At 33.1% G+C, this 27983-nt stretch overlaps 3 protein-coding genes across 4 annotated transcripts; all 3 read left to right on the forward strand.

Annotated features, from left to right (window-relative positions):
• The first annotated feature begins 3469 nt into the window (after positions 1-3469).
• LOC110623352 (probable pectinesterase 29) lies at positions 3470-7113 on the forward strand. The gene is made up of 6 exons (XM_021768261.1): positions 3470-3660; positions 3754-3913; positions 4010-4231; positions 4313-4554; positions 4637-4798; positions 6762-7113. Exons 1-6 carry the CDS (start codon positions 3470-3472, stop codon positions 7111-7113), a joined length of 1329 nt encoding a protein of 442 aa, XP_021623953.1.
• A 2027-nt stretch (positions 7114-9140) lies between these two features.
• On the forward strand, positions 9141-13036 carry LOC110623055. The gene is made up of 9 exons (XM_021767905.2): positions 9141-9605; positions 10404-10931; positions 11030-11095; positions 11169-11335; positions 11443-11599; positions 11682-11772; positions 11854-12206; positions 12297-12401; positions 12469-13036. Exons 1-9 carry the CDS (start codon positions 9474-9476, stop codon positions 12781-12783), a joined length of 1914 nt encoding a protein of 637 aa, XP_021623597.1. The 5' UTR covers positions 9141-9473; the 3' UTR covers positions 12784-13036.
• LOC110623051 (protein SUPPRESSOR OF QUENCHING 1, chloroplastic) lies at positions 12536-27848 on the forward strand. Of its 2 annotated transcripts, XM_021767897.2 has the most exons (28): positions 14410-14880; positions 14989-15089; positions 15170-15226; positions 15314-15408; positions 16292-16391; positions 18063-18121; positions 18336-18460; positions 18771-18903; positions 19416-19503; positions 19636-19714; positions 19902-19968; positions 20107-20182; positions 20781-20891; positions 21509-21604; positions 22369-22491; positions 23195-23392; positions 23545-23649; positions 23832-23896; positions 24590-24683; positions 24901-25058; positions 25237-25286; positions 25402-25523; positions 25698-25805; positions 26133-26225; positions 26384-26420; positions 26780-27027; positions 27098-27247; positions 27450-27848. In XM_021767897.2, the coding sequence occupies exons 1-28, from the start codon at positions 14529-14531 to the stop codon at positions 27612-27614; spliced, it is 3255 nt and encodes a 1084-aa protein (XP_021623589.1). In that variant the 5' UTR covers positions 14410-14528; the 3' UTR covers positions 27615-27848. The 2 variants fall into 2 exon arrangements, with proteins under 2 accessions (XP_043815470.1, XP_021623589.1); XM_043959535.1 differs by lacking the exons at positions 14410-14880; positions 14989-15089; positions 15170-15226; positions 15314-15408 and adding an exon at positions 12536-12540.
• The last annotated feature ends 135 nt before the right edge of the window (positions 27849-27983 follow it).

Raw genomic sequence — 27983 nt, forward strand, 5'->3', positions numbered from 1 at the left:
ACGCAGTTTGACATAAAAAAAATTATTTATTTCGATATTAATTCAAGATTATTATTTTTTAAGTAATAAAATTTATCACTAGTTTAATGAAAAATCACATATTCAACATTGATTATTAGGTATTTCAAATATAAGATCTACTAAGATAAATAAATTAAAACTTTTTTTTTTTTAATTTCAAACTCAGTTTGTGATCGGAAGGTTTGTATAGGAATGTTCATGGTGGACAAAGAGTTCATTTGGTAAACTTGAGTTAACTTTTTCTATTAAAGAATTAGGGTGATTTAAGATTAAAATATAATCGATTAATAAGTTCGATACTTCAGATAAAGATGAAATAAAGGATTTTAAAAAAAAAATCGTGCATTATGGTTGCATGTGCTAAAAGGTACTAAATCTAAATCTACTAATTCTTTTATTTGGAGTAGTATGGTTAATAACTTTTTATTGTAAAAAAGCTTATGTATGACTGTAGATAATGAAATGAGTATATTTTTTCTGGAATGATGCCCGGGTTGGGAAGGGGTTTCTGTGTAAACTTCTAATCAAACCCCTTTCGAGTTCATGGGGACAAGCTGTGGTCACTCAATATTAAAAGAATGATGATTAAAATTGAAATAATATTACAATATATCTATTTAACGGGGGATGTAAGTTAATAGAATGTAAGATTTTGATAACTAATGTTGATGTTATGGATCAAACAACATGGAAGCTCACACGAAGTGGTCAATTTAGTGCTAAAATGGCATACGCTTTATTGTGCGATGAATCCTCCATTGCTCCCAATTCGGCTTGAAAGATGATTTGGAGTGTTCCGATTTCTCAACGTATTTAGTATTTCCTTTGAATTTTAATTTATGGGAAGCTTATGACTAATATGAAAAGGTGAAAGCGGGGTTTTTCACAAGATATGAGTCGTACTTTCTATAGTGTAAAATTAGTGGACGTTCTTTATATTTTTTGAGATTGTCCGAAAGCTCAATAATTTTAGTTTCGCATTTGAAGCCTGATTCTCTCGTATGTTCTTATCTGTGAATATGATTGTTTGGTTTTCTCAGGTATAAAATTTTAAATATGTGTTATGTTTTGATTTATCATGTACACAGGTCCTCCTTTTAAGTATGTAGTGGCTATAAAAATGGAGGAATGAATATGTGTTTCGTAGCATTCGCTGTTGTTTAAGCCAACAGATCAGTTAGTTTAAGTTGTAATTAACACAAAATTTTTGAGTTTGGTGATCACATAGTAATAGGACTTTAGACTATACCCGAATGTTGGTAAATATTGCTTGACAACCTCACTTACTTGACTAGATTAAATTAAATACGGATGGGGTGGTTAAAGGGAATCCAATAAGGGGAGGTACAGAGAAGTCTTGCACAATTGGTATGGAGCACAATTTAAAGGATATTATATTCATTTGGGTGTCTGTCATTCAATGAACGCGTCGTGTAAATGGTTAATAGTTGAAATGGATAATGAAAGATGATATAGATAAAAACTTATACCATGCTATATTATGTATTAATGTCCTGTTATGTAGTCTCAATTAATAAGTAAGATTTAAATATTTATATAAATAAATACATTCTATTGCAGATGGACTAATTAATTTAGCCATAACGTCATTCATTGGTGGTTTGAGATAATTTTCGAACTCACTTAAAACTATTGCAAAATTAGTACGGGCTGATTTATAAGGTATTCCTTATTTTCGCTGGATTACTACGGTTTAAAGGTCGGTTTCTTCTATATATATATATATATTTTGTTTAAGTTAAAATAATTATTTTAATAGAATTTATAATAATAATAATAAAATGAATAAAAAATATAAATAACAACTAAATTATTAATAAATTTATTAAATAAAATAATTTATTAATAATTAATTTCTTTAAATCTAAAGATGAGGATGATAAAAAATTAAAAAATTATTATTTAATTTTGGTACTATGAAAATCAGTTATAACATGTTAAAATCACTTATTGCGCAACAAATATAAAGTTGAATAATTTTATTAAAATTAAATAATAAAAATAAAATAAAATTTGAAATTCAGTAGAGATTTTATTTGGAGTTCTAATAGCATTATATATGTTTGCAGGTCGAATTTTGCCTTAATAATTTTATTTTTTTTGGATATTCAACTTAATCTAATTTTATATGACGTGCTTAATTAATATATATATATATGTTTGACAATTTAATCATTTTAAATTTAATATTCTCAACTAATATAAATATATTTATAAATTTTATTTACTATGCATAAATTTTTTAGCATTATTAAAATGAAAAATAAAAAATAATAATAAGTGTAAAGCTTTCTTCACAATAATTATTTTATCATATTAAACGAATTTAAAAACTAAATACAAAGTATGTGTATTATAAATTATAAATTTATTGTTTAATTAAAATAATTATGAAAATCTTAGTCTATAATATAAATTATAGAAAATAATTTAATTTGAAAATCAATATAAGTAAAATAAGAAAATAAAATTACCTGTTTTAAAATTTTTTATTTACTTATATGATAAAATTAAGAATATTTTTCCCATAGTTTAAATGAACTATATGGTAATAACTTTATTAAAAAAATATATTTGACAATTTTTAATGTATAAATTCAAAATAATCATATTTATGGTGATTTATTTATAATATTAAAATTAATTAAAGAAAGATATCTTAATCTTTTATTTTATATATTTACTTATAATATTTTTGTTGACTAAATTAGCAAAACTTATTATAAAATTTTAACTAATTTTATTTCTTTATAAAATTTTAACTAATTTTAATTATATGTAAACATAATAATAATAATAACAACAAATTAGTATCATAATAATAAATTAAATTAAATTAAATTGGTATCTATTTTTATTTTATTATGTATATCACCTATAATAGTAAAAATTAAATAATAATACAACCCGAAAATAATTAATTTGATATTATTATTTAAGAAAGTATAAGAAGTAATATTTTTAAATATATTAATTAGATGCAATAAATTTTATTTTTATGTTAATTTTAATAAAATTTAGTTATAAAAATTCAAAATTATTTTATTTTAAAAAAAATTAAAATATGTTTTAAAAACTTGTATGAATAAAAGATCTAAAAATATTCCTTTGAAGCCATACATCGATCTTCCATGGTCAGATGATAGGAGTTTGGTTAATGCATGCAATCTAGTATTGATCATTCATATTTTTTTCAAAAATTTTTATTAAAATTTTATAATGCCATAATTTTTGTGCAAAAAACTACCAATCTAGTAGATATATTTCCATTTATATCATATTCTCTATTAAAATTTCCTTGTGTCATCTCTTTCCAAATAAAGTAAAACAAAAATCTTTAAAATGGACAAAATTTGGATCATTTAAAACATACATAGAAAAAAAAAACTTTGTAATCAGACAACATAGCTTGACATTTTCCCGGAAAATGCCTTCTCTTCATTTCATTCTCCACTTCATATTTGCATTCTTTCTCTTTTCCTGCCCATCAAATGCACAGACTATCATCGTTGATAAAGGAGGCAATGGAAACTTCTCTAGTGTACAAAAAGCCATTGATTCTGTTCCTCCAAACACCAACTCCTGGACTCATATCTACATAAAATCTGGCATTTACGAGTACTTTTTAACTTGAAATCACTAGCTAAGAAAGAAGAGACAGACTTGTGAATCATATATATCTTATTAACTTATGATTTTAAATGTTTGTAGAGAAAAAGTTGTAATCCCTGGAGACAAGCCATTCATTTTTCTTCAAGGAGAGAGCAAGGACACAACTTCTATAGAATGGGGAGAGAGTGGCAGCTCCACACAAAGTGCTACATTCACATTAAATGCAGACAATTTTGTTGCTGCAGATTTATCATTTAAGGTAAATCATGCAGAAAAATCAAGTGTTCAGTTAATGTTTTTTTTAAGAACATAATCATGTAGAATAATTACTTTTTTTTTTTTTCTTTTACGACAGAATACATATAATCTGGCCCTGTCAGCTGTGCTAGATGATCAGAAACCAATTCTATGGGCTCCGGCGGCCACAATTTACGGTGACAAGGCAAGCTTCTACAACTGTAGTTTTTTTGGAGTTCAAGACACTTTAACAGATGCTCAGGGTCGTCATTATTATAAATCTTGCTACATTGAAGGTGCAATAGATTTCATCTGGGGACGAGGCCAATCAGTATACGAGGTTCGAAACAAATTTGCATGTCTTAAATTTACGCATTTTTCTTACATATATATAAACTAAAAAACACATTTTTTTTTACAGGGATGTGTCTTAAATGCAACCACAGGAGCTCTTGGAAAAGCTGGGTATATTACAGCTCAAGGGAGAGAGAGCTCTAATGACACTAGTGGGTTTGTGTTTCTCTCGTGCTCTATCTATGGAACAGGCCCTGTTGATTTGGGACGAGCATACAGACAGTTTTCAAGAGTAGTGTTCAGAAACACTTACATGTCTGACGTTGTCCAGCCTGAAGGTTGGTCTGCATGGAGCTTTGTGGGCAAAGAGTAAGAACACAGCCTTAGAAATTTGAATTCTGTTAGTAAATTTAAATGCAAATGCTGACACTTAATTTTGGGTTTTTACCAGGAAAGATATTGTGTATTCAGAGGTATCTTGCTCAGGACCAGGGGCAGACAAGTCGAAGCGAGTGAAATGGGAGAAAAACCTGACAACTGAGGAATTGAAGCAGTTAGAGGCTAAGAACTTCATAAATCAAGATGGATGGATTCAAGGACAACCTCAAGTCAAGTGATGATTTGGTTGGTTCATAAATAAAGGGACACATCCTTTGTTGTATGTTAATGTTCCTTAGTTTTCTCAAGAAATTTTTGGATTTGTAAGCCACAGGTGCAAATCAATATTGAAAGGTGTTTACATTTGTAGAGTATTGTTTTCAATGTGCAAGTCCAGTGAGACATTAAATTGGATTTTTATTTTACTTTCTTTATAAGACTCCATTCTTTTAACAATCATTCAACATCTTCAAAAACACTTCTAACAAATTCAACGATGATCAATGATGTTTCGTGGCTCGCTAAAGTTGGTTTTGTGACCTTTTCTTGGATAATTTAGTTTTGTAATTTGCTTGATGTCTTACTTGGGCCTTAGTAAAATCTCTACTTTGAAGCGCTTGGATAAATACTCCGGCTTACAGAGCTTAGAATACTCCACCCACTTAAAATCAAGGGAGAATTAAAGCACTTATGAATCTCCATCCATAGCAAGCCTAAGCCAATACCGTACATCTTATGACATCTCTATCCATCCACGATAACAATTAATTGCGTAATGCATCATATTCATGAATTCTAATACAATAACCTAAATATATACATGACATTTATGATATACGAGCATGCTTAAAGCATTTAATTTATTTAAAATAATAGTTCAGTTTAGTTCTACTCACTTCTTGTTGATGCAAGCCTAACTCTAAAATAATTATCTCACTGTAAGCCCCTCTGCAGTCTCCCAAGTCCGATCCTACATAAATGTACTTAAATGAGAAACCAATATAACTTTTACAACACTTAACACTATCCCAAAAAACTCTTAAAAACATATAAGAGAACGAGAACATATAAAAAACAAGCTGAAAAAGACTGAATATGGGACTTTCGGCGGTAGGTTCGGTGGTCTAAAGTCTCCTTATATATCGGAAGGTTAAACTTTCAGAGACAGGTTAAGCGCCAAGAAAGTTGCCTTCACGGCATATTCGGTGACGGAACCTAGGTTCTTTTGCATTGCAGAACCTGATTCTATCTTAACCCACAACCATCAAAATGTGATAAAACTCATATACAATAGCTCAATAGCAACCAAAAAAACATGTAAAAAATACTTAAAACTAACCTAAACTTCATTGTATATTAAGCTCATAAGACAACATCCATCATTTATAAGCTAGAAAACTTAAACCCTAAATCATTTAAAAAATCATGCATGCATCATCAAACCATTAAAGCACTTATGCTTCTTTTGAAAAATACTCCAGCAACGGAAGAAAAGCAATGATTATAACCTACCTCTTAGAAACATAATGGTGACAGCAACAAAAAATTCAAAGAAGAGGACAAGCTGATCTAAGAAGGGTCCCCAAAGACTAAAACTTCAAAATCCAACTTGATTCTTTAAAAATAATAGTAAAACTCATGAGAAAACAGCTTAAAAGAAAGATTTGTGAAGAGGGGTAGAAAAACTCACCTTCTCGGAGAGAAAGTTTCCTCCTTTTTGGACATAAACCCTTTTGAATGGAGATATCACTTCGACGACCGAACCTTATAACTTTTTTAAAACTCTTTTTTTAACACGTTTTAAAATGTTTCAAATTCATTTTATAAAAATTCTATTTTATCCTTATAAAGATTACAATTTTGAGATTTCATATTTACGGAGATTCCCTCGAAAAGTCAGAATTCCGACATCAAAATTTAGTCGGATATTACACAAATTCTCGTGTAATGTTCTCATTTATACCGTTGGCAGGAATAATTAGGCTAATTGTGCTCGCACAAGCTGTTCTTAATTGAATTGATTTGTTGTATGACAGTACAAGGGGTTCATTCATTAGCAATACCATATTGTCATTGTTATTTACTCATAGATACTACATGAAGATGAGTTTAATCACTAATTACAGATAAGTGGAGCATCATTCTGTGACCTGCTTAAAGTTTGCTACTGGTCTAATGATATATATGGTTGTTGCCAGTTATTGTAATCACTTTCCTGGTATTGTTCATGGCCAAATTAAGAATTTCAAAGACAGTTTGATCAAACTCTGTATGCAGGAGCCAGGTATTATCAATGTTGGTACATATTTCAGGTGTCTGAACGGAATCCCATCATCTAAAGCAAATCTGATGAGGGCAACAGATATTTCAGTTACAAGTTTGACAGAGTTGGCAATGTTGCAAGCTACAATAATTGCAAATGATGTTTTACATTTTAAACTTTTATCAGTGGTCAGTGCAGCATGGATGTTTTGCCGGTGGCTGTTGAATCTAGCAGATGAACAAAGAAGCCACTTCTCCAATGATTCGGAACATACAAATCTAAATTGATTTCTTAGATTCATTAGCTATAAACATATGGATTTTTGCATTTTCGATTACAAGGGAATGCAGAACAAAAGGGCTTTAGACCATAACAAGAGCCAGATCAGAATACAAGTTCCAGAAATGTGGATGCATTGTCTAGCTATAGGAGGCTTCAGGGAACATATTCTCCAGTCACTCAAGTAGTCAGAGTCTATAATTTCACACCCTTGTTGAAAAAGTCTCTCACTCAAATCTCTTTCCATGTGCAGTGGTGAAAAAATAGATTTCATTTTCATTGATACTGTAAAAAAAATTATAAAATAAATTTTATTATATAAATTCGATTTAAATGAATATTTTCTTTTATAATTAGTGGCGAATTGGATTGAATTGATTTTTTTTAAATAATAATAATGATGATAATAATAGTATGGGAATCTCACACAGTAATGGAGCAAAGAGTGTCATGTGACTTATGAGTCACGTACCCGTCACGCAGGCCTAAATTCATTTTCGAAGAACACCCATCTTTTCAACTCTAATTTGGACTAGAATTGATTTTTTTTTTTAATTTAAATTAAAATGAAATCAAATTGGAAGGATAAATTGAATCAAACATTTAATTCAATGAACAATCTGGTAGTCAAATTTTCTATCAAACAAATATAATTTATTTATTTTAAAGTATTTTTGAATTATATTTCTATATTTAAAGACGTATTTTCTCACACGACAGTTTGAAGTTCAAGTTACAAAGATGGTCACGTGAATCAAGGCTTTTTGAGAAGCAAAATTATTTGTTAATAAATCCCCCGTGTTCGTCGCGTGTATTCTACGTTTTCTTCGTTTCCCGTGTCCAGTACTATGTTTTCTTTTTCCCTACTTTCTTCTCGCCATCTTTTCCTCATTTTCTCACGATAAATTACCGAACTCAATTTTCTTTTTCCATAATAATAAAATATTGCTGCTTATTATTAGCCTTAAATAAATTAGAATAATTTGTAGAATTATTTTACATATAGAATTAATAAAAGAATGCTAAAAAAAGAAAAGTGATAAATTTTAAAAGAATTTTACTTTGTAAATGGTAAATTCTGTCACTGTTGAACAACTTTAATTAGAGAGAGGAATTTTTTTAAAAACAAAAGAAAAACAAGAAGATAGCAAAAGGGGAGTGAATATGAGCAGTAAGATTTCACCTTTGTGAATGGCCACCATGTGCATGACCTAAAAGACTTGTCATATCAATTTTTAAAGCACAAGTTCCATGGCATTTCACAAAGCAATAACAGGACCATGGAGATAATGAAAAGGCACAAAAATAAATTAAAATAAAAACTTAACTATATTCTTAATTAAAATTTACATCAACATCTTAATTTTTATTTTTTTAAAAAAGGGAAAAACTTCAACCTTTTGAGGGAAACAACAGCATTCCATTTCCCAAAACTAGAAAAGAATTCTCACAACACAAAGCCCCACACTCCTCCCAAAGAGCCTAGAGAAGAGACATTTCTAGATCCACATCAATAACCCACCTTGAAAATTGGGTGCATATATGGGATTTTGTAGAGCAACAAATTTTTCTCTTTTCTTTTTTTTTTTTAAAAAAGACCTCTCTTTTATCAATCCCAATGATATAGTACAATCAAAGAAAGGAGGGTAGGAGAGAAAGCAAAAACCCCATGTGAGCTCAGCAGGAAAAAAAAAAAAAAAAGCTCTCTCCTCCTCTCTTAATAAGCCTATTCTGTCAAAATTCTCATACCTTCAAACACCTTCCCCATCATTTCCCACAACCCAATGACCCCACATTCCATCATTTTCAGTTAGACAAGTGTGAAAAAGTAAACAAGCAAATATATTCAAAATTAACTTAATTTTTGGTAATTTATTCTTTAAATAAAAATTTATGTTCCCATGAGTTAACATGAATTGTGTTATATTCTCCAACTGTATATTAACTATAAATACATATCCAGCCATTGATGTTTCACTATTTATACTGTCAAGAATTTTCCTTTTTATGTTTCTTCTTCTTTCAAGAATATATACTGATTTTTCTTTTAAAGTGGATTAATAATCAGATTAATTAATGTTTAGAGAGAAAAAAAAAATGTTCTTTTCACTACAGCCTCCTGTTGATGTTGGTTGCCACAGTGATTGAGACTTGAAAGCGCCCATCTTTTCATGTCTATTGACATTGATAGTTGATATATCACTTGGCTTGTTCATGTCTTCTTTTGACCCTTTCCCTCATCCTCCTCCATTTCTCATCCACCCTTTTCTTTATCATTGTCAAGCACTGTGTTGACTGTTGAACAAGTATACTAAAGTTTCAGCTTCAGAGAAAGAGTGCTATACACAGAGAGAGAAAGAGAGAATTGATGGGTTCTCTAGGAGATGAAACTACAAAGAACAAGGCAATGTGGCTCTATCCTAAAGTTCTGGGATTTAATCCACCTGAAAGATGGGGGCACTCTGCTTGCTACTCTCATGGAGTTGTTTATGTTTTTGGGGTATGTTTAATTTTCTTTAACATAACAACTCTGATAATATCTGCATATCTCATAAAGCTGTTTGTAACTCATACATCTTTTACTTCTGCTGCTTAGATGACTTGTATAATAAAAGATTTTTCTGTTATGGATTCTTGTTGTAGGTTTTGATACATCATGCCCTTGTTTGGTTTTGTCTTCTATGTTGTAATTATTTTATAGTTCTTTTTTATTCTTGTCTGTAGTAGTATAATAGTATATTTGGCAAATGAAGTATTTACCTTTTTTCATCGGTTTTAGTTCTTTCCTATCTTTTGCTGTTCTGTGTAGTGCAGAAATGTTGTTTGAAGTTTTGTGTGAGTTACATATAGTTTCTGTACTTTGCTGTACAATGATTTTCTTGGAGGCTGATCATTCTGCTTTCTTGATATACCGATGTTTTCATTTCTTCATCTCTCCCTCTCCCCCCCCACATTTAGTCCTCCCAGCTTCTTTTAAATTTTCTTTTCTTTTCTTTTCTTCTTCTACTTCCCTCTAAGGAATCATTCATGTCTTCATTATGTGTGGTCCATGGTAAGTTATAGGTACAAGAAAAAAGAGAATTTGTTTGAATTTGGCCTTCAGTATAATAGTTGGATTTGGGGACATTTGCTTCTAATAAGTTTGGCTATGGTTGTTAGGGCCATGTTAATATTTGGTGCTTTTCTGATCTTAGGAATGGTTTTTGTGCTATCAAATGATCATTTCTTCTCTACCTCCATTCTAGTAAATTCTATTTTCTGTCTACATTGTAATGAATTCTCTGTTTTGTGGTTTCAGGGTTGTTGTGGTGGTTTGCATTTCAGTGATGTTCTCATGTTAAATCTAGATACAATGTCTTGGAACATTCTGGCAAGTACCGGCCAAGGACCTGGGCCGAGAGACAGCCACAGTGCTGTTCTCGTGGGGCGCCAGATGTTTGTGTTTGGAGGCACAAATGGCTCTAAGAAAGTAAATGATCTTCATGTATTAGACCTTGTTACCAAAGAGTGGATTCGCCCTGAATGTAAAGGAACTCCCCCGTGCCCTCGCGAAAGTCACACTGCAACGCTTATTGGTGATGACAGGATAATGATATTTGGGGGTAGTGGAGAAGGAGAAGCAAATTATTTGAACGATTTGCACATTTTAGACCTTAAGACTATGAGGTGGAGTTCTCCTGAGGTGAAGGGAGATATTCCTGTTCCCAGGGACAGCCACGGAGCTGTCACAGTAGGTAAAGGACTTTTTGTTTATGGTGGTGATTGCGGCGACAGATATCACGGTGATGTCGATGTGCTTGATACTGACACACTGACTTGGACGAAGGTATTAAGTATTAACCTTTCCTTGCTTTCTATTTTAGTTGAATGTCCTAAGTCTTAAATGGATTATGATCTTCGGGGTTGGCGTGTTTTTCCTGGCAGCTTACTGTTCGAGGATGTTCGCCAGGCGTTAGAGCAGGTCATGCTGTTGTGAACATTGGGAATAAGGTAAGTAATGCTTGAAATCATGCGCATTTGTTAAGTTGGTTTTCAGAAATGAGATATTTTTCAGTATCTGCAGTTTTATGTCATTGGTGGGGTTGGGGATAAACATTATTACAATGATGTTTGGGTCCTTGACGCGGTAACTGGTTCGTGGACTCAGCTTGATGTATGTGGCCTGCCACCCCAAGGGCGGTTTTCTCACACTGCTGTCGTTACAGACTCCGATATTGCCATCTATGGAGGGTAATTTACAACATCTTGGCTTCACATCCCTGCCCCTTATTGTCTAACTTGTAATTCTGATGAGATTTAATATATGTTCTCAGCTTGTTTTGTATTCATATTGACAGGTGCGGAGAGGATGAACGTCCTCTCAACGAGTTGCTGGTCTTGCAGCTTGGAGCGGAGGATCCTGATGGTCGTTGCAATACTTCCATGTGCAAGATTTTTGGAAAACAATGGAACCAAGAGAAGGGGAGATCCCCTCGGAGAGTAGAAAATAACTCGGTAATAGAGTTACCATCAAACACGACATGCTTATTTTTGCCTTTCGAGTGAGGGAAGCTTATTATTTTTTACTATGAAGCAGAGAAGTATCTTTTTGGGAAGTGATAAAATAATCAGAAAGGGAGCTCATGAGCCACAATTAGAAACAAAACAAGCCTTTTGGCTCAGTTCAGGTCCGTTAAATATAACAATTGTTGTCCGAGTACTATGTTCTGAAGATTTCCTGCAGGATTAACATTCATCTTTGGTTTCAGATGCTCGATATACAAAGAGGAAAAGAACCGCGAGCTCAAAGTCATGGGATGTTGAATCAGAACAAGAGGAACATTCGCTTTCACTCTCCCAACATTCATCACCTTCACAATCCGATCAAGAGCAGACCCCAGTTAGAAAAGCTGCAGATTCCATGACAGCTGCTCAAGGATTCAATTTATTTAAGCAGTTAAATCAAATTCCAAGAGATTGCCAATCTAATCATCTCCATATTTCAAGAGAGCAAAGAAAACCAGAACAATGTGTTCCTGTTGTTGATACAGGCAGACAAGGAAGGCCTTATCCTGCAACACTGGAGGACAAACCTAAAGATGGAGTGTCTGTTCAAAACCTGGTAAACTTCAAAAGTTACAGATGATTATCAATTGTATCTGTTATTTTCCTTTACTCTTTCTTTAAACATTTCTGCACTCTAAATTCTTAGATTGGTGCTGAGGTTCGCGGCAGGGTTGATGGAGCTTTCGACTCGGGTCTTTTAGTGACTGCAACTGTTAATGGGAAGATCTTCAGAGGAGTCTTGTTTTCACCTGTAAGCTTCTATAATTCAAATGTATAATTTTAAGCCTCTAGTTAATCATAATTTTTCTTCTTGTCAGGGACCTGAAGTTATATCAAGAGGTGCAATTCTAGCTCAAAATCATGCACTTCCAGCAAACCACATTGTCAATGTTCAACAATTTTCTAACTCAAATCACATAGAAACCACAAAGCCTTTCCGACAAACAACAATATTCCCCTCGCCAGAACCCGGCCAGAGTTACCAGCAGACTCAGATGACTAGAACACAACCAGTAATCAGAGCTGCTCCATCATTAGGCAAAGAACCTAAGCTGATGAGAAGTGATCTTCAAGGAGTTGATCTAACACTGGGAGGACCTGCAACTGCAAGTAGCCATGTTGGACAAATTTGAAGGCTTAAAGCATGTTAATTTTCTTCTCCCATGTACATCCAAAGCTCTTTTTTTTTTTTTTTTTTTTTGGAGATGTGTTGCGAGAGTTTTAGGCTTTGAAGACTTGGGTCAATTCATCTGATATGAAGTCTTTTGTCTTGTTGTGCTAATTTATCAGTTGAAATGCAAGTCAGTCAATGTAATATTATGAGCTTTAGTGACAATCTTTAATCTTTTTCATCAATATATTGAGGTCTCAGCTTTCTTATTGATATATAAATGTTATCCTAAATAGTGGTTGCTTTATTTGTTAATTTTCAATAATTAATTACTAATTTTATAAAATATTTAAATCCCTGTTATTAAAATTAATTAATGAATTTTTTTAATAATATATTTAATGTGATTTTAAATAAATAAATAAAATTATTATGATTATAATTGAATATTAATATTTTATTTTTAAGTTTTTAAAAGGTGTAATATATATAAATTTAGAGAAATAAAAAATAAATAAATATGAAAAATTGGTAAGAGTGGAACCTAGGGAGTACAAAGATGTTGGGGGGAGCGAAGGTGGAAAGGAAGGCACCCGCGGTTCTCGCGCGATATTGTCTGGAAATAAAGAAAGGGAGGAGAGGTGAAACAGGTCAACATCAACCGTCTGATCAATCATACACGTCAGCTACTGTTGATGATTAGGAGATATTTCCATTTGTCACCCATCTTTTCTGATTTGACCTCTCTCCTGACGTTGTTTACGTCATCCACGTAACCCGCCTTGTCACCCTAGTGTCTGTCACTCTCTCTCTTTCCTTTCGTTCGTTTCCTTCACGTGCCACGTTTCATCTCCTGAATGGATACTTCTTTTATACTTTTTTTTTTTTTTTTAAGTCTAAAGACATAAAATTAAAATATATGTTTCTGAAAGTGGACTCCAAAACTTGTTTTCCTTGAGAAAATAATGGCCACTCATGTTCAAAAGAATTCTCAATGTAGCCTAATTCAGTTCACCCTCTTGCAGAGTCTAAGAGTAGCAGCACCAATTTGCACACAACTCTGTCTTCCTTAGCTAATGAATATTGCTCCAATGAAGCTAGTTCATAGTTAATCATGATTAGTGAGATAGGCTTAGCACTAATATGAGGTATTGGCACTAACAAGGAACATTATGTAGTGCATTAATCACAATTTTCTGGACTTATTAGACAGGTGTGCTTGAGGTGGCCACCATATTCAAGTAATTATTGATAAAGGTGAAAAAAATAGTACCAACAACAATGTTATATTTTACTTATTTTATTTTTTGTAAAATTTTTTAAAATTTACCTCAGCATCAGTTAATAATAATAATTTATTTTTATAAAAAAACAATTTTTATAAACTAAAACATTAAATTCAAGTTAAAAATCATAACCCAAGCCCACCATTGGCCCTAGTGTAGTTCATTGGGCTGATCTTGGGCCTGGGCCTGAATACTAATCCATTCCCTAAATTAGCCCAATAATTAGAAAATTAAATTACAGACGCAAATTAAAAGAGTGGTCACCAAGTGGATAGAGTAGCAAATTATTCAAACCCTCTATGTCCTGACCAGTAGAAAACCAAATCCATTTCTCTGCCACTAAAACTACACACCAGAAGACCAATAAACCAACCCAAATATCAGAGTCATACTGAAACTATTGAGGGCATAATTGTCATTACGCTAACTCCATATAACCAGCTGCCGCTCCTCCAGTCAGTTAGCTGCAACGCCCACGGCCATGAAGCTGCTATCGCCTCCCGCTTCTCTATCTCGCCCCACGTCTCTCTTCTTCTTCAGTCCAAAGGGACCAAAACCCATCTCAAATTCAGTTCAACTCTTCCAGTGGAGATCAAAAGGTGTAACTTTTACTCGAAGAATGGTGGTAAAGGCATGTGTGAAGGTGGAGCAAAAGGAGAATAGTGTCTCCGAAGAAGCAGGAAGTCAGTGGGGGAAGGTCTCTGCAGTGCTTTTTGATATGGATGGAGTGTTATGCAACAGTGAAGAGCCTTCTAGAATGGCAGCTGTGGATGTTTTCGCTGAGATGGGAGTTGCAGTCACAGTGGAGGACTTTGTGCCATTCATGGGCACAGGTAACTTGTAGTTCCATTTGAATGTTCTTTTCTTGTTAATATTATAACTGATAATTGAATTTGATAGAAAGCTTTTGTTTTTACCGTTCAATTTGATTAATGTTTTAGGTGAAGCAAACTTCTTAGGAGGTGTGGCTAATGTTAAGGGAGTTAAGGGATTCAGTACTGAGGCAGCAAAAAAGAGGTTCTTTGAGATATATCTAGAAAAGGTGACTATCCTAAGACCATTATCCAAATTTGTATGCAACTTTCATTTATCAATATCCTTAATGCCCTTCGCATTTTGCAGTATGCAAAACCAAATTCTGGAATAGGATTCCCAGGTGCCCTTGAACTCATTACTCAGGTAATATAGCTGATTGGTCCATAATTTACTTAATCAATGAGAGTACATGAAGTCATTAATAATATAATTTGTGGGGCTATACAACAGTGCAAAGAGAAAGGTCTCAAAGTTGCGGTTGCATCTAGTGCTGATCGTATCAAAGTTGATGCAAATTTAGCAGCTGCTGGGTTGCCATTGTCAATGTAAGCTGATCCAATCGAGGTTACACGTTTGAAATTCATAGGATATATGCGTAGAATGGCTGCTTGTAGCTTACACTTTCTTATCTTAATACAAATTTCTTCAGATTCACCTTCTAAAAAGAGAGAGAGAGAGGGAGAAGGAACAAAACCAAAGAACATGATATAATTTTTCTCTCTCTCACTCTCTCAACCATATTTATCTAAAGCAGAAAATTTTCTGGTTTATCCCTGTGAGTTTTATAGAGAAACCGTGGGTTACATGAAGGACCTGCCTCTAGAAGGTTCCGAATTGTTTTTCTCCCCTAAAAATATGTTGACACCTTTTGCAATTAGCCAATTGAATAAAATATTATGAGTTTGATTACAATTTCAGAACCTTTGATGGTAGTTTAAACTTGGGCACATGCATGCTGCACGTGTAGATAATTTGGAAATGTTGATCTTTTGCGGTTTGCTTATTGAATTTTAGCCAGAATCTGGATTGCAATTAACTCAAAAGACTTGCAAGTAGGGACTTGGTGATATTTGGGTGCCTTCCATGACCATGCTCTGTCTCAGACCAATCCAGACACTGTAGGTCCAACTCCACCCAAAAATTTGACATTGTGAAGCTTTTAGAAAGATAGTAAGGAGGAGAAAGGAAGAGAGAACAGAAAAGGCAAAACACAAAAGACTATATTTCTATTAACATATGTTATTTTCATATTATATGGGACTATATATTTATAATTGAAGATCTATAATATATATTGAATGCTATCAATAAATCATAAATTCTAAGATTTTGCTAATCAATCTCATGGTTTTCTCATAATCATGAGATTCTCATGATGGTATCTTTCAGCATATTAGTATATTACACTTCAAATTCTCCTTTTACCAGGTTTGATGCTATCGTGTCAGCAGATGCTTTTGAGAATTTGAAACCAGCTCCTGACATTTTCTTGGCTGCATCTAAAATCTTGGATGTGCCCACTAGTGAGGTATATTATTTTGTTTGCAATTTTATCCTCTCTATCAGGTTGCTAGAACTTTTGTCTCAAGTTATTGTATATCACTAAAATTATGAAAGCAGCAGCAGAAACTTTCAAAATCATCAAAAATAAATTTTTACTTAAAAAAAATTTATGATAATAGTAACCAGAGTCAATTCCATAGAGACGGATAAGCAAATTAATTCTATGAATGAATAAGAAATAAAAAATAAAATAAAATAAAATGGAGGGAGGTTTTGGATATAGAAAAGTGAAAATAAATAAAATTAATTTAAAAAATAAGTAATTAAATTTAAGAAAAAAAATCGGAATAATCTTAATTTCAATTTTTATTGGTTGATTCCAAATATAAAAAAAAATTTAAATTAATTAATGATTTATTAATTAATGATAAATCAAATTTAGATTTTCAGATATCCAATCCTTACTTAGATTTTAAGGTTCTTAAAATTCGTTAACTAGTTTTAGCTCTTGAACAACATAGGAGATGCTCCTAACATGTAATCCAATTACAACATTAAGATTTAGAAGGACCTTATTCTAACTAACAAATGCGAGAGATTCGGTTTATTTAAGTTAGATTATATTATTCTTTCGGAAGGTCTTTATATTGTTCGGAAGGTATTACACAATCTAATTCACCACTTGTTTGAAATTAAATTAAACAATTGCGGATTTAATCAATCTGAATAGTAATATATTATTCTAACAACTGGGCAATGAGTCATTATTATAATAATCAATAGAATAATAATAAACACTAGTTAAAAGAATAATATAAATATCAAAAACAATTAGGAAACAATAGAATCACATAAATCTCACAAACAATTAAATTAAAACCTTAATTATCAGTTAAACAAGAACTTAACTACACATGTTCATGGCTGAAACACCATAATGAGAAGGGTATTTTCAACCTCCTAAGCTAATTAAGGATGATAAATGAGAGATGTGACTAGATATCAGATGTCTAGTACATCAATTTGTCCTCTTTTTTACAGTGCTAAGAGTCCTAACTCAAAAAGTTGAGTACATAGCAACGGTTTGTTATGTACGTAGTCTATAGTTAGTCTGGGAGTTAGAGTTCAAGCATGCTCTACTTCTTATCCTTATGTGAATTTGGTTACGCTCGATATCATATTGTAGAGTTTAAATTTTGTTATTTTCCGATTTCTGTTTAACAGATATCAAAATTCAAACGAATGAACCTGATTTTAAACTTCATATCTAAGTGTTTTAAAATATTAAAACTAAAAAAGGTGCATATTATCACTACTTTTTTTAACTTTTTTGTACATCAAATCATAAAAATTATATAAAATTATATGATTCATGGGAGAGTAAAGTTTTGTGAGAATACTCGGAAAGAAATTAGTTTTAGTCATTGACGAGGTTTTTTACACGTATTACAAAAAAATCTAAACATTTTCAGCATCGGCTTTTTTCTTGCCTTGGAATGCTTCTGTATGTTGCTAGTGTGTGGTCCTGGGAAGAGATTTTTCCATCATCTTGTGGCTATAGAGATACTGAAGTTTGTCAGCTGATTTTTTTTTTTTTCAAAATATAATTTCATAGAATTTGTTTATACTCGATTGAATTTATCGCATGATTGTTTTTTTTTTCCTCAGCTTAATTAAAATTTTTTGACTTTTCCAGTGTATTGTTATTGAAGATGCCCTAGCTGGAGTACAGGCTGCAGAAGCCGCACGGATGAGGTGAATGTACCAATAAAATGTGTATTGGGTTTCATTAGGACATCACTGCTGATTAATTCTTTCAAAATAAGTGTGGAAATGATTTTCAAGCATGTCTCAACACATGGGACAACATTAAATTTCATTTCACCTTTGAAATCTACTGCATTTTTCATATGGGTTTACTTTTATATTCAACTGATTGCTAATATATGGCATTCTGAACATCTTGTAGGTGCATAGCTGTGAAAACTACACTGTCAGAAGAGACTCTGAAGAATGCTAGTCCATCCCTTATCAGAAATGATATTGGAAATATTTCACTTGATGATATTCTCAATGGTGGATCTGATGGCTATAGTATGTAGTCCTGAAGATGTCACTTTGTACCATCATTAATGATGACGTTGCATTTACGTCATATTTTAAGAATTCCAAAACATTTTCCTTTTGTAATGGATTTCCTCTGTATTGAAAATTTTTTCTCCACCAAAAATAAGGTGCTCCTTTGGACATTATTGATTGAGTTCATAATTGATGTTTTAGACTTTGCTTAAGAAGGGAAACAAGGAGATATTTTTATTGAGCTCTGAGCAGTTTTTAGACTGGTGTTAGTAGTTAAGACTGTATTCTGGCACAATGGAGATCTAATAAAGATGTACCATTGCAGATGAGATGATGCAGAGACCTCAGGTTCTGCATACTTCTGAACAGAGTTCAGCAGCAATACTCAAAGAAAGAACAGATAATGGGGCACTTGTTAATAATGTTGCTGCCAGCGACGAAGTTTTCTCAGCTGGGGGGTAAGAGAGGTTCTTTTCCTTAAAAAATTTAGTTAACCCGTGATTTTTAATTAAAATTTGCCTTCTTGAGATACATAATCTATTCTAGATTTTCATCCTCTTATTGGAATGCAGCTGATTTTTTATAGAAACCTGAAAAATATGAAATATTTAGCCATTCTTTCGTCTCCTTGTTAAGTTCTGCAATATTTTGGGTCTTTTCCAACCGCAAGCCACTAATCACACACTATGTTGGGTACCTCTAATGAGTTGGTTAAGTAAACTTCTATCTTAAGTAGGACCTTTTGGATTCTGTTTTCCGGTGAACAAAAGTTCATGTACCCTCTTGGGAGATGAACATATTCATATTGTAATCTTAGTCTACTAGCTTGTAGGGAACTATTTTCTTTCATCTGGAGGTTTTGAAAACTGAATCTAGTGTTTGCAAAATACATAGCCTTGAGTGTCTTAATGATAAAGAAAATAAGGCCTTGGTATAACTACTTCAGGTTGCAGAAATAATTTGTGGACAGGTTTCAGGCTTCTCGCCGCAATATATTGAGATATGGAAGTTTGGGTGTTGCTTTTTCTTGTCTGTTCTTCGCCGTCTCAAACTGGAAGGTAACTTTCTTAAAAGAAAAGGATAATGGATGATTGCGTGAGAATTGAAATCATGTTGATCATTTGAGGACCTGGAATATATAACTTACAGCTTCTACATGTTCTCATGCAAATACATTTGTGCATTTTTAGGCAATGCAATATGCTTCCCCTCAAGCTATATGGAATTTGGTGTTTGGAGTTAATAAACCAGATTTTAAGCAGAATGAAGGTACAGGTTGATGTCATGCAATACATTATACCTGACCATGATATTCCTTTCCTCTGTTCCTTATAACTTTAGTCTTTTGTGTTTTGATTTAAATTTTTCTGAGATGCCTTTAAAAGTCCATGGTCATCTTGATCTACCTGTGATTAGTTGTGATTATTAACAGACTCCCTGGATTTGTTGGCTATAGGTAAGTCAGACTTGGAATATTCAAGAGTCCAACAGTTTGTAAACTATATATCTGATTTAGAAACCAGGTAATATAGAATATGTCCACTCGTCGCATGTTTATACCACTTGCATTCAATTTTATGCACTTTGCTTTTTGTTTTTTTCATGGGAATTTACGTTTGTTCTGTACTTCTGTTCTGAGTTTATTATACTTTGAGTGTCAGGGGAACTGCTCGCGTTGTACCAGAATTTCCAACTAAACTTGATTGGCTGAATTCAGCTCCACTTCAATTTCACAGGGCAAGTTTTACTAAACTTGCCACATATATTGTCTATTTCCAGATATGCTAATCATGTTTTCAGATGAGCTTTGTGATCATAAAGAATAGTAAAGTTTCATTGAATTTCTTCGACTATATTCTTCTACATTGATGATGTTATCCATCACATCCTTGCACACTTAACACTCAACTCAAATTCCCTCCTCCAGTCACATACACATGGAAGAAGAGGATTACATTGAAAGAAGTTTCTGAAATAGCTAATGACAGCCAGCTGTAATAAACCCTTTCAACTATTGAATTTGAGTCTTATATCACCATGATGGATTGGCTAATGTGTAATGGATGTGAAAAACATACCCTTTAGGTGTTAACTTCTTGCATTGCAATCTTCTAATGGCTCTGAATACATAACATGGCTTTATATTGTTGTTATATGAGAGCACATATTATTCTAATTATATTTGCAGAAATAGCATTGGCCTTTTGCATCAGACAAATCCTCAAGTAATAGAAAATTTTGATATAGTTTCAGAAAATTTTCATCTTTCTTTGAAGTTTCTTTATGACACACTACATCACTAACAGTTTTGAATCATTTCGATTTCCTCATGCAGGAATTGAAAGGCAAGGTAGTTCTGCTGGATTTTTGGACCTATTGTTGCATAAATTGTATGCATGTGTTGCCAGATCTAGAGTTTCTGGAGAAAAAATACAAAGATATGCCGGTAAACTCCTCTTCTTCGCTTTCAGGTATCACTATCTGTTGACTGTTTTAAAGTTTCAATTTTGGGAATAAGAAAGATCTTAATTAAATTTTAAATGATAAATCTTCAATCTTGAAAAGGCTGAAAAGCGACTTCCAAAAATTGTTTAAATTAAAAACCAAGAGAAAAAAGGGTAGTTGAAACAAGAATCTCATGTATTATATTTTATGTATGCATTTATTGAGTATTTTGAAACTTCTTTTGAGAGTTATTTGTGAAGCTACCAGCCTCTATGTTCTCTCATTCAGATAGAAGTTTGCTTGCTTACTCAGAATGTATTAGTAGCTACTATAGTACATCACTAGTCCTGTTATGACATTTTGTCTTCAGATATGCACTGTTGTAAACCCCTGATCGCGTCACATTCTCTGGACTCATTGTGGAGTGGGTTAAGGAAAATCCATATCCATATGACATGATAGAAGTAAAATAAGGGTAAAACAAAAAGGTCTCAAAGATTTTCATGAGTTTGCTTGCATTAGCATCATTTCAACACTTTCTTGTTTTCAGAATCTAATTGACTGATTCAGGATTCAGTGTAGTTCCACCTGATGTTTCTGTGTGGTAATATTTTGCAGTTCACTGTTGTGGGAGTACATTCAGCTAAATTTGACAATGAGAAAGATTTAGAAGCAATCCGCAATGCAGTCTTACGCTATAACATCTCTCACCCAGTAAGTCAAACTTTTTAAAGTTAGTACAAGCATAATCCTGATTTATCTTAGCATGTTTAGGTATTACAATCTAGATGCATTGGAGCAGATACTCGATATACACGTATGAAAAAAGGGGAGGGCAAAAGACTTTTACTTGTTCAGTTTCAGAAGAGCAGAGTTGAAGTGACATCTATTTGGAAACTATCATTGAGGTTGTGGATTCGGTTTTGCAATACTGCTAAATTGTAACCTCAAATAAAATACTCAAAGCCTATAGACTTCTGGTTGCTCTCTTTTTCTATTCTGGCAGGCATCCAATGATACAAGGATTGATAGGCGAAATGAGAATGACCAAATTATTCTCAACAAGGGTTGTACTGGCCTCCTTAATTTCAAAGAAAAATTTATGAACAATCACCAATAGTTAGAAAAGAATGTGCAATTTATCAGGTATATTATCCCATGATTGATATTCTTAAACTTGTGGAGACTATGAGGAAGAAAAACAGATGGCTTATGGCCTATTTTTCCAGTACTGCATCCAACTAATTGAGGAAAGCTCATTTATTTTAGTATTTTATGTAAGCACATATGATATGTTCAAAATTGGACATTTTTCTGTTTGTTTTTCTTTTGTCATGCAAAATATTGCATTAAATATAGGAGAAAAATTTTCTGTTCGTTTGCTTAAGCATTATGTTATATATTTAAATTACTTATTCAATTTTATAATCAAAGATTTCCATGTTGTTTAATCTTAATCCAGCCTCTTATCTGTGTAGGTTGTCAATGATGGAGATATGTATATGTGGCGTGAGCTAGGTATCAATTCATGGCCTACATTTGCGATTGTTGGGCCCAATGGTAAGCTTATTGCACAAGTATCAGGAGAAGGCCATAGAAAGGTACCATGAGCTTCAATAAATTAATTTATTTGAAAATTGCATATTGAGTTCTTTGTTAGAGCACAATTTTCAATTTTCAGTCACATTTGTCAAGTAATCTCGTATGAATGTGTCCATGTTTATGTTTTTGTTTTCCTCCACAGATGAAAGACTTGCAAATAAAGGTCAAAGTTCATCCTTATTTTCAAACTTTTCAAAATGCCCTAAAACTTCAATGATATATTAGAACAAAGATTCCATCTTTTTTCTTTTGTTAGACAATGAAAAATAAAACAATAAAATTATTATTATAAAAGATATTTTAAAAGAATTGGGAGGGAATATTTTGTAGAAACAAGTATTCTTCATCGATTCTCCATGCTTAAAGTTGAAACTCCTTCATTGAAGACAGCCTCACAAAAGAAACCCTCTACATATCCTCTTCACTCTCTTGTTCTTTTTAACCACATTAGAAAAGCCAAGATTTGAAACCCCAGTCTCCCTTCACCAAAAAGGCATGAAACAGAATCAATGGGAATTTGATATAAATGAATTATATATGTTTTTCCTTACTTTTTATTTTTTATGAATTGGGCAATAGTTTCCTATAACAAATAGCATGACTTGGAAGTGTTGCTTTCCACACGCAAGATGTTAGAATTACTTCTTTGTAATGATAAAAAAAAGTAGAAAGAAAATTATTTTTTTTTTCCTTCTCATTTAGGATCTTGATGATCTGGTGGAGGCAGCTCTTCTGTATTATGGTGGGAAGAAACTCCTAGAGGGCACACCAATTCCACTGGGTTTGGAGAAAGATGATGATCCCCGTTTGATTTCCTCTCCTTTGAAGTTTCCTGGAAAGCTGGCAATCGATGGGCTTAACAACCGGCTGTTCATTTCAGATAGTAACCATAACCGCATTGTATGCACTCTCCTCTTTCTCATGCACACACATGAAATAATAATAATGACAACAACTAGTACTAGTAATGCACTTGAGGTTTGCCCTTTTGTGTGGATCAGCAGTGCCCCCCAAACTTGCATTTAATCATTTTTTTTATTTCTCAAGTTCAGGTGGTCACTGATCTAGATGGGAACTTCATTGTCCAAATTGGGAGCAGTGGAGAGGAAGGTTTGCGTGATGGTTCCTTTGATGAAGCCATGTTTAATCGCCCTCAGGTGACATTATATTCTAAATCAATTTCTCTATAAATATGTCATGAGTGAAGCATTGCTTTCAACTATAATTTAAGCACCTTACAATTATTGCAAGTGCTGCCATCTTATGTTATATGGTTATGTGCTTCTCCAGGCCATACTAGAATGTATTTTCAGTAACATTGTGGTTATGTTTTCTCCAGGGCTTGGCTTACAATGCAAAGAAAAATCTACTTTATGTTGCAGATACTGAAAACCACGCTTTGAGGTATGCAGCAACTTCAGAACCATACTTTAATTGTTTTATGGTCTTAGCTAGCTCTGTTTTTAATGGTTGAGACTTGAGACAGCCTTTGAAATCCAATACAGCTTGAGATCCTTGTGTTTATTACCTTATATATGTATTATCACAATGTGAAAAAAAAAACATATGGAAGTTTCAAGTCGAAATTAATTCAAGCAGACATAAAATCATGCTTCAGAATTTTCCAGAACTTCAAGCATGTATCTTAATGTAATGGAAATATTGCATTGTTCTCTGAGATGCATGTTTGATAAGAAGCAACAACAACAACTGCAGGCAACAAGGGAAGAATCCAATTAATGTTTCTATACCCTGTGAAGCATGCTAATAGCCCTTAATCAACAATGATTTGGGCAAAGTCACTTGTTAGTTGCAGGGAAACTTTGAGCTACATTTGGTAGAAGAATAAAAAATCGGAGCATGAAAATCAATTTATAAAATGGGAAAAAAAACGTATAAAATAACTATGAGGTAGTCACATGGCAGAAGAACTTGAATTAGAATATGTTGTTTTCTTTCTGCATCCCCCCTCTTATATCTATGGTAGGGAAAGATGCATTCAAACTAATTTGACTTCTTTGATTGAAGTTAAATATGAATTACATTGGTAAACATGACCTCATAGCTAATCATTTTATGATTATTTTTCTGTTGTAGGGAGATTGATTTTGTGAATGAGATGGTACGGACTCTTGCTGGGAATGGAACCAAAGGTTCTGACTATAAAGGTGGAGGAAAAGGAACGACTCAGGTAAGATAAGGGAAATGTTACTTTCGAATGTACTTTAAAGATGCTTCCTTAGTTTCGTGTTAAAATTTTGGGTCTTCTGTTAATATGCTTCATAAAATTGGGGTTAATGGCATCATTAATGTTTTTCTTTCATAAAAAATAATTGGACATCTCCCAGCATATATTCAATAAAATTTACAATGTTTCCTCATTTATAAATACATACTTCGTCCTTCAGCTTCTCAACTCTCCATGGGATGTCTGCTATGAGCCAGTCAATGAAAAAGTATATATTGCAATGGCTGGACAGCATCAGATATGGGAGCACAATACTCTAGATGGAGTTACTATAGCTTTCAGTGGTGATGGTTATGAAAGAAACTTAAATGGATCAAGGTATAATGCTGTATGGTTTTACCTTAACTGCTTCTGTGCACTTCATATTAGCATTATTTTGGATTTCCTGACCAGTTGCACTTTGCTTGTTCTCCTTTTCTAAAGTGTATTAACAGCATTCTATTTTCTTCAGACATTTTTCATACTCTGACACTGGTCTTGTTTTATTATGAAATAGCTCCACTAGCACGTCATTTGCACAACCTTCTGGAATTTCACTATCTCCTGGTAACATTTTGGTTAATTTTGACAAACAGTGTAACTTTCGTTGAAATTTGCAAATCATTGTGGAAGGTTCTACTGCTATATATAGTGATAATTTTGCTTCATTGCTTATTCATAGATTTGAAGGAGATTTATGTTGCTGATAGTGAAAGTAGCTCCATTCGAGCCCTTGATCTGAAAACAGGAGGATCAAGGCTGCTAGCTGGTGGTGATCCAATTTTCTTTGACAACTTGTTTAAGGTAATTTGTTTTGAAACTAATAAACCATTTGCATCATGTATAACGTTTTAATTTCAAAATAAGTATATTCTATGTAAAGCTATTAGTGGAGATTCTTAAAGTTTATTGCTTAGCAAGATCTAATCTTTTGCAACCAACAATCATTGATTCATCCCTCAATACTTAATTTTGCAGTTTGGTGACCATGATGGAATAGGGTCTGAAGTGCTTCTTCAACATCCACTAGGTGTATTATGTGCAAAGGATGGTCAAATATATATAGCAGATAGCTATAATCACAAGGTATTATTGAAAATATAATATTTCATCAATTTAATCTGTAAGTTATGGATTTTACCAATTCTATCTGATTGGTCTAGGTCCTCTAGGATGTGTGCCCATACTGACATGGCATTAATCAATTTGTTTTGCAAAATACGAATACTATCAAAGTTGGAATCTTATGTTTTAACCACTAGACTGCCCCTTAGAGACAGATTTACAAATTTTACTCGAAATAATGTATCATATTAATGCTTTTAGCTGGTTACCTTCAAATTGGTGCCTTGCCTACTGTAATGCTTATGGTTCTTAATCAGGCTTTTGTGAACTTGTCATTTTCTTATGCAGATAAAGAAGCTAGATCCAGCTACTAAAAGAGTGAGTACTATAGCAGGGACAGGGAAAGCTGGTTTCAAGGATGGTAAAGCCCTGGTTGCTCAGGTCAGAAAGCATCTAATAAAATGTTGCAGTCTTTGGATTTTAGTGATTCGAAAATTATATGCTAAATCTTTAATAAGAAGCTGAAGTCCCTCTTGCCACTTCTTATTACTGCTTTCAGCCAGTTGCCTAAAAATCTAATTCTTATTTATATTCTGCAGCTTTCAGAGCCATCTGGAATCATTGAGGCTGAGAATGGTGATTGTCTTTCCATCATATGCAAATGCAGTAAATAGTTATTCGCAAAAATGAACCTTAAATTGTGGCCACATTTTTTTCATTTTTGCCCTACATTTGTAAATTGACAGTGTTTAGCTATGTTACTTTTTTAAAGCAGTAGCCATTTGCGTGGTTTTGATCAAATACAGGAGTTGCCTTTTGTTGTGGGCTACCATGCTGAATAAATTCACTAAGCACCTGGAATCTGCTGATTCTATCAGTTAAACTAAATGGGATGATTTGATGATGCTCTTTCATGTTAAGATGGAAATAAGTTGTGGTTCTTGAGCTTTTGCGTCTACCAAACATGCATTGATGCTTTTCGTGGTTATTTGCAGGAAGACTTATTATAGCTGATACAAACAACAGTGTCATTCGATATATAGACTTGAACAAGGAAGAAGCTGAATTGCTTACTTTGGAGCTGAAAGGAGTTCAGCCTCCTGCACCTAAATCTCGATCCTTTAAACGGCTTAGAAGACGAACATCTGCTGACACACAGACAATTAAAATAGATGGTGGTTCTTCTAGTGAGGGAGACCTTTGTCTCAAAATATCATTACCTGAAGAGTACCATTTTTCGAAGGTCAAATGCTTACTGGTTGGATACTTCTGTTTTTACTACTTTGTCATACTAAGTTGTGCATTAAATGCAGGAAGCACGAAGTAAATTTATTGTCGAAACTGAGCCTGAAAATGCAGTTCTGATTGATCCTTCAGATGGATTTCTTAGTCCTGAAGGAACAGCAATCCTTCACTTCAGAAGATCCTCTGCCTCGGCTTCAACGGGGAGAATAAATAGCAAGGTATGGCTTGTCTTACTTTAGGAGATCATCCATCACTCCTACTCACCTCGAACATGGAAGAGTACTAGTGTACACACCAGAAAATTGCTCCAAGTGTGAACCCTGCTTCCATTTATGGTGTTCAAATAGAAGAGCTTAAATTCTAATCGAAATTCTCAGTTATGTAGAGTTAAATAATAAATTTGGTAATATTAATCTGCAGGTCTACTATTGTAAAGAAGATGAAGTCTGTTTATATGAATCCCTTCTGTTTGAAGTAGCATTTCAAGAGGAAACTCCATCTTCTAGCCCATCACAAATCACCCTTGCTTATGTTGTGAAGCCCAAAGCATTAACAAACAGCTTGGAGCTGCCAGTTAGCCGCTGACAGAAACTCTACAGTAAATACATTGTGAGATGATTTTTTTTTTTTTTAACACTCTCTCCTATGACAAAAAAAAAAGGGAAAAAAAAGAGTAGGTGACTATTCAACTTACGCAAAACCAGAGTAATCTCAACTTGTGACCTCTAAAGGTTGTGATGATTTCAAATATTTTTGTCTTCATGTCAGAAAATTCTTATATCTTGTTATTGAATGAAGAGAACAAATCATCTGTCTAAATTCAGGGGGACAGGAAAAAGTCAACTGATCTATTTATTTTGATTTGTGAAAGGAAATACTAAAGATTTAAGACATCATGAAGAGAAAACATGTGGTGAAAACAATAAAACTATTTGTTCATAGAATAATTGCAAC

Source organism: Manihot esculenta, chromosome 9 (genome assembly GCF_001659605.2).
Source record: "Manihot esculenta cultivar AM560-2 chromosome 9, M.esculenta_v8, whole genome shotgun sequence".
Classification (NCBI taxonomy): domain Eukaryota; kingdom Viridiplantae; phylum Streptophyta; class Magnoliopsida; order Malpighiales; family Euphorbiaceae; genus Manihot; species Manihot esculenta.

What these genes read in the sequence shown, in the direction of transcription:
- LOC110623051 (XM_021767897.2), top strand. Translation starts at nt 14,529, where the DNA reads ATGAAGCTGCTATCGCCTCCCGCTTCTCTATCTCGCCCCACGTCTCTC. An exon ending in TTGAGATATATCTAGAAAAG is followed by an intron (nt 15,090 to 15,169) that starts GTGACTATCCTA and finishes CGCATTTTGCAG; the next exon opens with TATGCAAAACCAAATTCTGG. An exon ending in CGGGGAGAATAAATAGCAAG is followed by an intron (nt 27,248 to 27,449) that starts GTATGGCTTGTC and finishes ATTAATCTGCAG; the next exon opens with GTCTACTATTGTAAAGAAGA.
- LOC110623352 (XM_021768261.1), top strand. Translation starts at nt 3,470, where the DNA reads ATGCCTTCTCTTCATTTCATTCTCCACTTCATATTTGCATTCTTTCTC. An exon ending in CTGCAGATTTATCATTTAAG is followed by an intron (nt 3,914 to 4,009) that starts GTAAATCATGCA and finishes CTTTTACGACAG; the next exon opens with AATACATATAATCTGGCCCT. An exon ending in GAGGCCAATCAGTATACGAG is followed by an intron (nt 4,232 to 4,312) that starts GTTCGAAACAAA and finishes TTTTTTTTACAG; the next exon opens with GGATGTGTCTTAAATGCAAC.
- LOC110623055 (XM_021767905.2), top strand. Translation starts at nt 9,474, where the DNA reads ATGGGTTCTCTAGGAGATGAAACTACAAAGAACAAGGCAATGTGGCTC. An exon ending in GGAGAGTAGAAAATAACTCG is followed by an intron (nt 11,600 to 11,681) that starts GTAATAGAGTTA and finishes ACTATGAAGCAG; the next exon opens with AGAAGTATCTTTTTGGGAAG. An exon ending in GAGTGTCTGTTCAAAACCTG is followed by an intron (nt 12,207 to 12,296) that starts GTAAACTTCAAA and finishes CTAAATTCTTAG; the next exon opens with ATTGGTGCTGAGGTTCGCGG.